Source organism: Miscanthus floridulus, chromosome 8, assembly GCF_019320115.1.
Source record: "Miscanthus floridulus cultivar M001 chromosome 8, ASM1932011v1, whole genome shotgun sequence".
Lineage (NCBI taxonomy): Eukaryota > Viridiplantae > Streptophyta > Magnoliopsida > Poales > Poaceae > Miscanthus > Miscanthus floridulus.
In genome coordinates, this window is record NC_089587.1 from 32,308,299 (window position 1) to 32,320,352 (window position 12,054).

The 12,054-nt window shown below is 48.0% G+C and overlaps 1 protein-coding gene and 1 long non-coding RNA gene across 5 annotated transcripts; one reads left to right on the top strand and one right to left on the bottom strand.

Moving 5' to 3' along the window:
- Positions 1-522: 522 nt before the first annotated feature.
- LOC136471506 (uncharacterized) lies at positions 523-3,902 on the bottom strand. Of its 3 annotated transcripts, none has more exons than XR_010762056.1 (5): positions 3,266-3,902; positions 3,043-3,149; positions 2,435-2,524; positions 1,353-1,468; positions 523-924 (listed from the first exon to the last, which is right to left on the bottom strand). It is a non-coding gene; the product is annotated as an uncharacterized lncRNA (long non-coding RNA). The 3 variants fall into 3 exon arrangements; XR_010762055.1 differs by lacking the exon at positions 3,043-3,149 and having other exon boundaries at positions 3,266-3,395; positions 3,481-3,898; XR_010762054.1 differs by lacking the exon at positions 3,043-3,149 and having other exon boundaries at positions 3,266-3,890.
- A 6,293-nt stretch (positions 3,903-10,195) lies between these two features.
- On the top strand, positions 10,196-11,798 carry LOC136476124 (heat stress transcription factor C-2a-like). Of its 2 annotated transcripts, none has more exons than XM_066473838.1 (2): positions 10,196-10,670; positions 10,769-11,798. In XM_066473838.1, the coding sequence occupies exons 1-2, from the start codon at positions 10,419-10,421 to the stop codon at positions 11,324-11,326; spliced, it is 810 nt and encodes a 269-aa protein (XP_066329935.1). In that variant the 5' UTR covers positions 10,196-10,418; the 3' UTR covers positions 11,327-11,798. The 2 variants fall into 2 exon arrangements, with proteins under 2 accessions (XP_066329935.1, XP_066329936.1); XM_066473839.1 differs by having other exon boundaries at positions 10,196-10,661.
- Positions 11,799-12,054: the final 256 nt, after the last annotated feature.

Genomic DNA, 12,054 nt, shown 5'->3' on the forward strand with positions numbered 1-12,054 from the left:
CCTTCTCACACTTCACCACACTTAGTTGTCGAGGTGCTCTTGACTAACATGTCATTCCTAGGAGATTCAATTCTTTGGGATGTTTTCTCTTGGTATATTAAAGAAAATGTTTCTAGCTAACGTTTAAAGAATAGCCCTCTAGTCAGCTGGAGCACGGGAAATTGGAAGAAATAATTGAATTGAAGGTCCACACCATTTTCGCACTCGTGAAACCGAGCTCTACATATCACATATGGCTGTGGTGGGTGCAAAAAAATTGGAATCATTCATCTTTCTTGCACACGCGTCCAATGCAGCTGGACAAGGTTCATTTCTCATAGGGAACAAATGCATGTTCAGGGAAGCAAGGAAAAGAATAGGAGGATGCGGATAGAAAAGAATGGCCCCATGTTCGATTGGGCCGAAATGGTAGTGGGCCGGTGTTGGGTATGAGCTGGTGGTTGGCGGTGAACGTATCGCGTGGGTGTGTGACTGAAATGTGTCTTGTGGGCTGCTTCAGGCTGGTATACACGAAGTCACGAACTCAGTTTCATAAATTCACTAGCAGGTACCCCCGTGCTTCGCACGGGCCAGCAAGCCAGAATTGTAGTACATCATATGATTATACATGGAACAAAAAGATTAGTAAAATTAGTTACAGATAGGATGTTATTTGAGCCTTCATAGGATAATGTTACCATAGTACAGGGATGGTTCAGTTGGATCTGGAGACTCATTTCGCCATGGGCCGAAGACCTGAATTGTTACATGAGGATAGCAGACACACTGAGGACAGCAGACACTGGACTGAACCTGACACGGTAAGACCTGAATTAGAGTATAACAAATTAGGGGTGACTGATGGTAACGAAAATTGAGGGTAGTGAGAAGATCTGGCCAATCTGAGTACATTAGTTGCGTATGTCCTCATTTGTGGAACAGTGCCTACAATGCATGTAGCAAACAAATAAATTAATTAATTATTAAGAGCAGACAGCCAATTTTAGGCAACTGGCTATATGGGTATGAAGAATCGATTTGCTCAATGATCTTATTCGCTGTGGACAATGCTCTAAAGGCGTATAGTCGTATACTACCATGGTTAGGTACGGAAAGCCGTAGCAGCAATATATAGCAATGGATTTAGCAGCGTAATGGACTCAGCGTGTTGACATGCAGCAGGAAACCAAGTCTTCCACGAAGTGATAAGAGATGGATAAAAACATCGTTGAGTCAAGCAAGATTTATGGTTTGCATATTCAGCACATCATAACCCTAAAATAGTAACTTAAAGGAACATATTGGCAGGTAATGTCTTTTCATGTGTAGAAACATCGAGGGAAATATAGGGCTTGGCTAACAATTGTGCATACCTTGGGCAGGGCCATGTAAAAAAATCTGAATAAATCGAAAGGTCTTAAATAATCATTGTCATTGACGGTGCAGTAGGTGTGCCGGATGGTAAGGCATTGAGAACCATCACCCCTGCCTATTGAGAAAAATGAGGAAGCCAGGTTCAGGATAAAAAACCCACTGACCAACACAATTACATGGATTTTTTATGCCATTCGATCAGTCATAACATTTACAAAGCCTACAATTAAGGTACATCTAATGATGTTCAATATGAAAACTACAGGTATAGAAAATAGTATGGTTTGCATTAAGTACATCGTAGTCCTGAGATGATAACTTAAAAGGAACATGTCAGCAGGAAAGGTGTTTGCATATCTAAAAACAGGAGGGAAACACAGGTCTCATAATAGAAAGTTAGCCGAACTGCAAACAGAGGTCTGATATATGTGGAAAAATATGAGTAAACAACTATGCAGGGAAAATATGTTTGTCGTTACAGATTAATATAATTAATGTAGCAATAGAAAAAATTTATACCAATCCAAATTACGCATTAGGGCATATGTAGCGTGGCTCTTTCATGGACGAAACACAGATTTAATCAACAACAGAAAACTGATTGTAAGACGCCAGCAGTTCAAATTTTCAATCAACTTCATTGTGGATCAGCATCTTCATTATTCCAAATCGTCAGCATTCGAAGATGCAGAGATGGACCAAAATTCAGTGGTGGAAAGGAAATATATTTTGCCATGTTCATATGGAGAATTTTATGTTCAGATTGAGCATTTGAAAATTGCATCAGTACATTCATCCAGGAAAGCAGGTAATATTTATGTTTTGACATGTTAGAAACAAATTAGTGCTCGAGTCATCATGTTTGCTAATAGGAAAATCACATGGTAATTGAAATGCAGATTGTTTTTATAACCCTAACAAATTAGTCTGTGGCTCTAATGTCTCGTCATTTTCCAATTTGACAGAAACATTCTGTAGCAAAGCAATTCATTGATAAATCACAATCATTTTGGTCACTAAAAAATAAGATGGTCAAATTCAAAAGTACAACACCAACCCTGAGAAGCGAGAAGGAACAAACCTTTGCTGTAATATCCCATGATAATTTCAGAGTGGAGACACCGTATGGGTCCGGAGCTGCATTATAAGGCCCCAATGCAATGGTCCAGAGCTGAGGCAGAACAGTAAGAATGTGAATCAACCGCAAGCAGTAGATAAATGAGTAAGCACTGACAAACATGTTGACACCGAATTAGGACTGATGAGCAGGACTCAAGAAGGCAGTCCAAGACATAGAGAAGTATACGAAACTAAAGTAATTTTACGTTTAGGGAAAACTATCTGAAATAACCAGGGTGGAAATAGGACGATTCCATAACAAATATGACTACATTGTGCATGAGACAGAGAAGGCATATGATATCTATACTATAGCATAAACCTATACTATAGTATAAAGAGCGTGCAATCTCAGATCTCCGATCTCTCTCACAAACCACTGTTACCAGCACAGTCAACTATCCGGATGACCAGTAACGGGTTTTTTTACCGGCACAGTCAACTATCGGATGACCAGTAACGGTTTTTTAATAAACAGTACCAGGTCCGCAGACGAACAGTACGGTTTTTAAATAAACAGTAACGGTGGTACTATGAACAGTATTTTACCCATTAAGGAACAGTACCAACCTGTTTTTTTTTAACGCCTCAATACAAATCTTTTTTCTCCACGATTGCCCGCGCAGAGCGCGGGGTTCCCTGCTAGTTTATTTAGTTCTTATGCGCCATGGCACAACCTATGTTAGCAGTGTAGGTCAGGATTTAGTTTAGAATAACTTGGGAAGTAAAATTTGCGCAACGAGAACACTGAAACACGTCTAGGCCAAGATTGGCTGTTGTCCACCAAGAACACCTGGATTTTTGGGGGGCGCAGCGTGAGACAACGTTGAAGGCGATAGGCATACAGACCTGCGCAAACAATCAAAAGAGTAGTTTTTTTCCCCACCTGGGCACGCACGCAGCCGTAAAGGTGACCTTGCTCGCTGCAAGGAAGAGGAGAGAGGAGGGCAGATCCCCGCAGTAAGGAGAGGGAGTCGAGGGAAGGGGAGCGGGAGAAGGAGAGGCGACCTTGCTCGCTGCAACGAAGAAGGGAGGCGGAGACCGCAGTCACGGCAGAACAAAGAGGAAGGAAGGGAGCGGCCCGGCGGCAACACCGAGGCAGGGCGCAGCGGCGCCCTGCGAGGCCTGGCCGCGCCGGTCGGCAAGCGGAGGGCGCAGGCGGGGCGGCTTTCCGGCGTCGCACAGTGGGCGGAAGCGGCAGCAGCGTACGGCTCGGCGGCGGCGGAGGCTCGAGGCAGGTTTCTTTTCTTTCTTTGGGGGCGGTATTTTTTTGGTGGGCGATGCGGACGCGTAGATAGGGCTATTGGGGCGCGCGCGCGATGGTGGCAGGCATCACGCGGCTGGACGGCTGATCGGACGGTCAGGCGAGGAAGGCTGTGGATGAGCAGTGATCTGAGTGTAGGAAACGGGAGGGCACTATTCATCGGCAGTGGAATTCACCACGACCTCGTTTAGATGGTAAGTTTTTTCACTCTCTCTTCATCACATCAAATCTTTAGATACATACATAGAGTATTAAATGTAGATAAAAAAATAACTAATTACACAGTTTGAATGTAAATTACGAGACGAATCTTTTGAGCCTAGTTAGGTCATAATTGAATAATAATTATCAAATACAAATGAAAGTGATACAGTATCAAACTGATTACTAACCACGATGTAAACCAGGCCCAGGATTGCCAGGTGGTCACAGTGACTGCCCCCGCGCTGAGTGCTTGTGACGTGCGTGTACTTCTGCTACATTTGTACTGCCTTTTTTTTGTACTTTTGGTCAGGATCCCAAAGCTGACAACACGAGATCCTGAAAAAAGATAACGGTGCACAAAAGAAGAAGAAGAAAAGACAAATGCTGATGTTACGGCTTGACAATTACTCACCCTAAATGTTGCTGATTCAAACCAACCCACCGTCCGCATACAGATTTGGTTAAGAAAAACAACCACATAGACAAGGCTAATATAATGGTAGTCCGAACGTATGGTCTAGCTAGCGTGCACTGTGCAACAGGTCACGGTCAAATGACGTTACTACATACGGTAACAGATAGCAGCAGGAACGCATAGTTGAGAAAGACAGGGTGATGACGCTACGGCCTTGAAATAGTAGGCCGCCGCACCTGCCCGCCACGCGTGCCCCGGTGTTGACGCAGACACGCGCACCGCGCTAGAGCCCGTCGTTCTCCACTTCTCACCGCGACAGCGACAGCGACAGCGACAGGGGTTGGGGCGCCGAGCGAAGGCGTTTCGATCCCGGGCTACCTGCCGCGGCTGGGGGGGCCTCGAGTCCGGGGGCTTGGCCCCACCAGCTCGACGACAAACAGTGGCATGGCCCCCTGGTCCATGGACGGACGAGCAGAGCTCGCGCGGTGGGCAGTGAAGGGCTCCCTGGCCCCGCACCGCACGTCTCGTTTCGCTTTCCCCGTGTCCACAGCGAGTGGCGAAGCTAGAGTTAAAATGAGGGGTACAGCACTTTCTAGTATAAGGAGTTGATCGGAGCTCTATCAAACCGAGCCTTAAACTTGATATGCAATATTTACACGCTAAAGTTTGATTTTTCTAAGGTAATATATCGGTCCTGCAAAATTATATATAAACATAGAGAGAGCTATGCAAAATCAAGAAATATATACAATAGGCTGGGTTATCAAACAACTAACATTCGGTATAGGAAATTAGTATCGATTATTTGCCACTTAATCCAATAACATTAGTAATTCAAATGACATACTACCGTGGTCAAGTAATTTTAAATCCTAAATCCTTATTAAACCCTATAGTTCGATAAATCAAACCTATATAACTGCATCTCCCATTAATTATCTAAAAAAATGAGAGCTCTTAATTATGAAATAATGCTCATTTTTCTTATTCTTAAATGAGAGCTCCTAATTATGTAACCTGGGATGGTAATAACATAGATGATGTGTGGACCTACATCTGGGGAAATGCTAGATACAGCACCAAAAAAACCTATAAGATCCTAATCAGATACATTGAAGCTTCCCCTCTTTTCTCTTGGATTTGGGGATCAAGCAACCTGGGCAAGCATAAATTCTTCTTTTGGCTCCTCCTCAGAGATAGACTCAGTAGAAGAAACCTGCTTCGATGGAAAAATATGACGCTTGATGATTACAGTTGTGTTTTGTGCAACCGAGGTCTGGAGGATACCTGCTTTCATTTGTTCTTCGAATGTCCCTTCAGTCAGGAATGTTGGGATAGCATCCCCATAACTTGGAACCTGAACTTGCCACCCCTTGACATGGTGATTATAGCCAGAACCAACTTTGGCCTCTCCATTTTCAGAGAATTTTTCATAACTGCATGTTGGGTGATCTGGACTACTAGAAATGCTGTCATATTTGACAATGGACAAGTCAATGTCAACACATGGAAACTGCAATTCAGAGAGGAGCTTGGCCTGGTGTGTACCAAGGCTAAACAAGAAAAGAGTGCTTCACTTAGTGCCTGGAAAGATAGCTACATGTAATTTTTTCCTTCTTCTCCCTTTTTTTCTTTGGGCCTTGGTGGCCTTGTAACTCTGTTGCTGTACCATTCTTTCATTTAATAGAAAAGCAAAAAAAAAATAGGTAGGGGACTCCCCTACTGACCAGTCCTAGGCCTAATTACGTCATACATGCAGGACTTGGTCTGCCCTTGATCCTGGCATGCTCAGGTTTATTGGCACTAGGCCCATGAATGGCTTGAATTGGTTTGCTCGAGGAGTCAAGCTTTCACACTTTGATGTTGCGCCGTGGGGGGTGCATGACACAGGATTGAGGGGGGTGCACGTGTGGCGATTTGAGATAATTAGCACTTAATTTTGGTTTTGTCGTGGGTGCATTGGCACCCCCCACAGCGTACATAGCTTCGCCAGTGTCCACAGCACAGACCCCAAGCGACCAATCCTACAGAAAAGCCCGTTTGGAAGGACGCATTGGACGTGGAAGCGCAGCAGCTGTATGTCACCAAGGCGTTTCAGACATGGATGGTAATTTACTGAAGCTGATAGTTAGTTCAGCCAAAGATAAGTTCTCTATAATCAAAGCCATTTTTTGAGCTCATGCTTTGCCTATCAAAAATAAGCTTAATAATAAAGGGAAAATAAGGTCACTAAGAGTAGCCATGAGCAAATTTCTACCTGTTACTGTTATTGGATGTGTCTTAAGATGGACTTGAGAAATTCATTGCTCATTATCTGATAAGTTCTAACACGTAGTACCGGTTTGTGTTTGTGGTGATGTGGTCAAATTGTTATTTTTAATCAATCATCAAATACATGCTGAAGACACTTAAAAAGATGCATAATGTTGTTGAAAAACACCGATTTCTTCTTCAATCTGTGGATAGGGAGAACTCACTGGACCAACGCCACCGCGTCATGGTCTTCAAGAATATATGCAAGAACTATTTTCTCATTTATAAAAGAATTTATCTCAGACTGAAGACAGAAACATAATAGCATTCTCATGCTAATTAAAATAGGCTTACACTCAATAAAAATGGCAATAGTTGCTAATTTTTGTAGTAAGCAAAACTATAATGTAGCCTTGCAAGCTGGAGACACCTCTAAAACTTAACTATAAGCAGGCATCACCGGTATACTAATAAACAATGTACTTTATTACATTGCTTTTCTATACAACAGCAGTACTCTTCGTGGCTTTTATATTGAAGACACAAAAACAAGAGGGGCATTTAGACATGCATGAAACTTTTCAGGGATTCAGTTGCTGGCAGGGGTTTCCTTTTATATCATTCCTATGATTCAGGGTTATTGATTTAGTTCAGTGGGTGAAGTGCTTCGGTAATCTCGTGAACACATGCGCCAAGATTGACAAAGACAGAAGGAAAACATTTGACAGTATAATGATTTACTTCTGGTGGAACGTGTGGAAGGAGCGAAACAGAAGAATTTTTCAAAACAAATCGTTGCAGCCAAGACAAGTTGCTCTTCTTTGCAGGGAAGAAATAGGGCAGTACCAGCTGGCAACAGGAAACAATGGGTGGACCCATCATTCGTAGTGCCTGCTCCATAGTTCGGCCAGGCTTTCTTCTTCCGTTTTGTTTCATGGTTTTGTCTCAGTTGAGTGTTTCTTGTTTCGGGTCAGCTGGTTAACAGGTCGAGGGGACGGTCATGAGACCGTTTTAGTGGCGCGTTTGAGTCGCATGGTCTAGTTTGTATTTTTTTTCTTTTTCTGTTTCTATTGTCTAATAATAATACGGCAAAGCTCTTGCCGTCTTTCTAAAAAAAAATCTCGTGAACAATTTTTCTACAACTTGAAAATCCAAAAAAGGGCTGCTCAGCTGAGAAATGTAGTTACACACTTTGTCAGCATGTTCGCTTAGTCGTAAACAATCGTAAATTTTCAGCCAGAACAATATTTTTCTCTCACACCAAACCAGTCAGCAGTAATAATCCACGATCGTATACGATTATTTCAACCCGAGCCGAACAGGCTGTGTATAAAAAAAAAACAGGTAAACTTTAGCTTCAGTAAAAAACTATATCGGAAAAGTTTTTTGTGCTTAGTAAGGCAATTGTTGTATCTATATTATTTAGCTTCATATATCTTAGTCCTACTCCAAATGCATGAAGATTTTATATGTGGGTAAGGAATAGATAATCAATCCTCGATGAGATCTACTCTACCTTGTACTGCTGCACGCAAAAGGATGTCTGGGAAGACACGGCCTGCTTGAGGCGCTTTTCATCGAACAGAGTGTGGGCAGGTACTGTGTGTTCAGACCTCCCACCGTCCCACGTTAGGCGATGTGTAAGAGCATGAGAGGTCGGGAGCTGAGAGCTGCTGGTGGTGGTGGAGAGCTTGCCGAGCCAGCATCGCCTTTGGCAGAGCGCTGACACCGATGCAGGTTTTTGTTCCTGTGGTCAGTTGTGCGGCTCCAGCTCGCGGGTGTTACGTGCTGCCACCAGGCCGTGGCGGCCGACAAAGGGACAACCATGGCTTCGACGTCTTTGGCGTAGCCGCCCAGCCAATCAGCCGCGAGTCCGAGAAGCGCGGCCATCCTGATTTCGCATCTTGTTTCCTCTCAGCATCGAGCCCGCCGCGCCGCGCCGCGCGGCCAGGTGCGAGCGGGGCGGGCGGAGGAACAGGCGGCAACGAAATCGGGTTCTGACGCATCCGACGAGGTGCGGAGAGTGCGGTAGCCGGCGGCGCGTGAACAGGGCAACTGGCGGCGCATGAGCACGACTGCACGAGCAAGGACAGTTCAGTTCAAGGCGCAGTCGCGCAGGGGAAGGCAGGTTCTCGAGAATTCGCGATGACCGATGATCCAGTTCGTAGCTTAGCGGGTGAGAGACCCTGCGGATTCGTGATCGAAGGACACGTGGCAAAATAGGATGCTATAACGTGTTTGTTTGGGCTTATAAGATCGGGATTATAAACTGTAATAATATTTTTCTTTCACATCAAATCAACCAGCAGTACTAGCTTAGAGCAAGTATAATAGCAGGCTGTAAGCCGACTAAATGCTGAGATGGAGAAGAGAGGGGATGAGAGAGCTGTAAGCTTACAGCCGGTTTGGACACAAGAACCAAAAAAGTATGTGAAAAAGATAAGTGGGCCATATATTAACTATAAAGAACTAACTACCATATGAATGAGCTAAGAGAAAGATAAAAAAAAAACCTTACGACCAGCGAGCCGACTGTATTATTACCTTTGCTCCTATAATCCACTGTCGTTTCAGCCCGTCTAGATTTGCGCAGATTTCGTCTTTTAAGAGATTGTGTAGTACGTACACGTGCTGCGCCTGCGTGGCAACGTGTGTCCCCCGGGAGGGCACGGCCCCTACACCTGCTAATAAAGAAGAGGAGCGGTAGGAGCAGCAGCTACGACGAAGAGAAGACCGACCACTGACCTGCCGCTGCCGCCTGCGCGGAGGACGTGTGCGCACGGGAGAGGAGGGCACTGCCTACCTGCTGCCACGGGCGCGGGTGCCCAGGCAGGAGGGAAGGGAATGCCAGTGACCTGCCGCTGCCGCCTGCGAATGCCACTGACCTGCCGTTGCCGCCTGCGCGGAGGACGTGTGCGCCCGGGAGAGGAGGGCACTGCCTACCTGCTGCCACGGACGCGGGTGCCCAGGCAGGAGGGAAGGGAATGCCGAACGGGCAACTCGACCCCGACTGCCCGTTCGCGGTGCAGAGGAGGAGGCAGCAGCAGCACACTCCCCCACTCGTGAAGGTCGATGATGGATGGGTTTAAAGGATTTGACACGTGCATTGTGCACGACGGAACTGACGAATTTTCACCGACACCAGTTACACAACTGCAAGGATGGAGGTGACCCTCACGACGGATGGACGGGGTAGATTTTTCCAGAGGGCGGGGCATTTTTCTTCTCTGCCGTACAGTGGCTCCTGCGGTCCGGGCCAGACCGAAAGCCGTGTCCCGATCGTTTATGACAAAACGAACACGCCGAAGAACCAGATCCCCAGGCCACGAGGCCACCGATTCGGCCGAAAAAAAACACGGGCAAAGGGCCCCGCGGCACCGTGCGGCCGACGCTCTTTCAAGCTCGGCGAGCGGTCAGGCAGAGACATGCGCGGCTCCGGGGGTCCACGGAACCTGTGGCTGCAGGAAGGCTCCAGGCCTGGGACACGCGTCCGGCCTGACTTGGCAGCTGTCTCTCTCGCCCCTCCTGATCCTGATGAAGTGGTGAGCACCCACCCCACCACAAGTAGTATATGATGCCGCTCGTCACCCTCCTCGCCTTGCCCATCTCGGGCTCCGGCACTCGCCTACTCGCCTCCCCCTTTCCCTTTCCGCGCCCACCACCATTGCCACAAATAGCAACCAACACGCCAATAGCCTAGCCTAGCCACCGTCGGCGCTCGGCGGCGAGAGTATATATACTATATATATACAGCCACACGCCGCTAGTATACCTGTTGGGATCAGCGCAGCAGTGAAGGGACTGTGCGTAATGGACAATACAACCATGGCGACGAACGGCGGCGGCGCGGGCGTGGACGCGGCCGGTGTGGCGCCGTTCGTGGCCAAGACGTACCGCATGGTGGACGACCCGGCGACCGACGGCGTGATCGCGTGGGGCAGGGACAACAACAGCGTCGTCGTGGCCGACCCCTTCGTCTTCTCGCAGAAGCTGCTGCCCGCGCACTTCAAGCACTCCAACTTCTCCAGCTTCGTGCGCCAGCTCAACACCTACGTCTGTCCTGTATACTGGTCACTCGAGTCGAATACTCGATCAGGTGATTGTTCTGTTCTTGACCGGTGAACCTGATCGACGGCCTGCTGTTGAATTGTACCCTGCAGGGCTTCCGGAAGGTGGATCCGGACCGGTGGGAGTTCGCGCACGTGTCGTTCCTGCGCGGGCAGGCGCACCTGCTGAGCCAGATCGTCCGCCGGAGCAGCGGCGGCGGCAAGCGCAACAAGGACGACGGCGGCAACGCCGTGGACGAGGACGCGGTGGCCATGGAGGTGGTCCGGCTGCGGCGGGAGCAGCGGGCCATCGAGGAGCAGGTGGCCGCGATGTGGCGCCGCGTGCAGGAGACGGAGCGCCGGCCCAAGCAGATGCTCGCGTTCCTCGTCAAGGTCGCGGGCGACCCGCAGGTGCTGCGCCGCCTCGTCTCCGGGGGCGGCGGTGCCGCCGGAAGCGACGCAGCCGGGTTCGCCGCCACGGAGTCGGACGACGGCGCGAACATCAAGAGGGCGCGGATGCTGCTTGATGCCGGCGGCAGCGGCGGCGCCAGCGACGGCGCCTTCGACTTCGGCGGGTTCTATAGCACCGGCGGAGGCGAAGATGACGTCGGGTTCTGCGGCGATTACCTGCAGCCACCGCCGTACGTGTTCCCCGTCAACAGCGGCTACTGATGGCGGTCGGGGCGGCAATCCGAGCGGTGGTCGCTTGTCGTCGTGTGCGTTCTTCGTCGTTAGTTACCCGCCTACCCCTCCCGAATTGCTTTGGGCTGTTCGTGCCAACGGCGGACGCTGACGGAGGCCTAGACAACCCAAGATAGAGAGCTCTCCGGCCGGGCTGGTAGCCTGGTACAATACAAGCCGATCCCGTCCGTGCGTGCCTTGTGACTCGTGGGCGCCGGCGGCGACCGCCGGAGCACCCCGTGTGTACAGGCACGCGTGCAAGCGGACGGGCGAATGTACGAAAGAATCGTATGTCGCAGATTGTGTTTGCCGTAGCCACGAAGCTAGGCTATTGTTTATTATAATGTTGTACACGCAGTACATATGATTTTGTATATGCAGTACATATATATACATGTCCGGTATATACATTACGATGTATCTAGGGTTAATTAATTAAAAAAAGGAAAGGGTTTCCAACGAATTCCTAGTGCTGCCCTCGCGTGCATGTACTGTGCCATAAGTGATACACAAGAAACGGTCGCTATCTCGCTGAATCTACTGGACGGAGGGAGTAGCCTTGCTACCTGCAGAAGAGCATGATGGTTAACAAAATCGCCTGCACGCACGTGGCTTTGGGCTTACGTATTAGTGCGTTCTCAAAATTTTGCAAAATTTTTCAAGATTCTCTGAATTTTTGGACGCATGCGTGAAGCATTAAATATAAATAAAAAATAAAA

What these genes read in the sequence shown, in the direction of transcription:
- LOC136476124 (XM_066473838.1), top strand. Translation starts at nt 10,419, where the DNA reads ATGGACAATACAACCATGGCGACGAACGGCGGCGGCGCGGGCGTGGAC. An exon ending in TCAACACCTACGTCTGTCCT is followed by an intron (nt 10,671 to 10,768) that starts GTATACTGGTCA and finishes TGTACCCTGCAG; the next exon opens with GGCTTCCGGAAGGTGGATCC.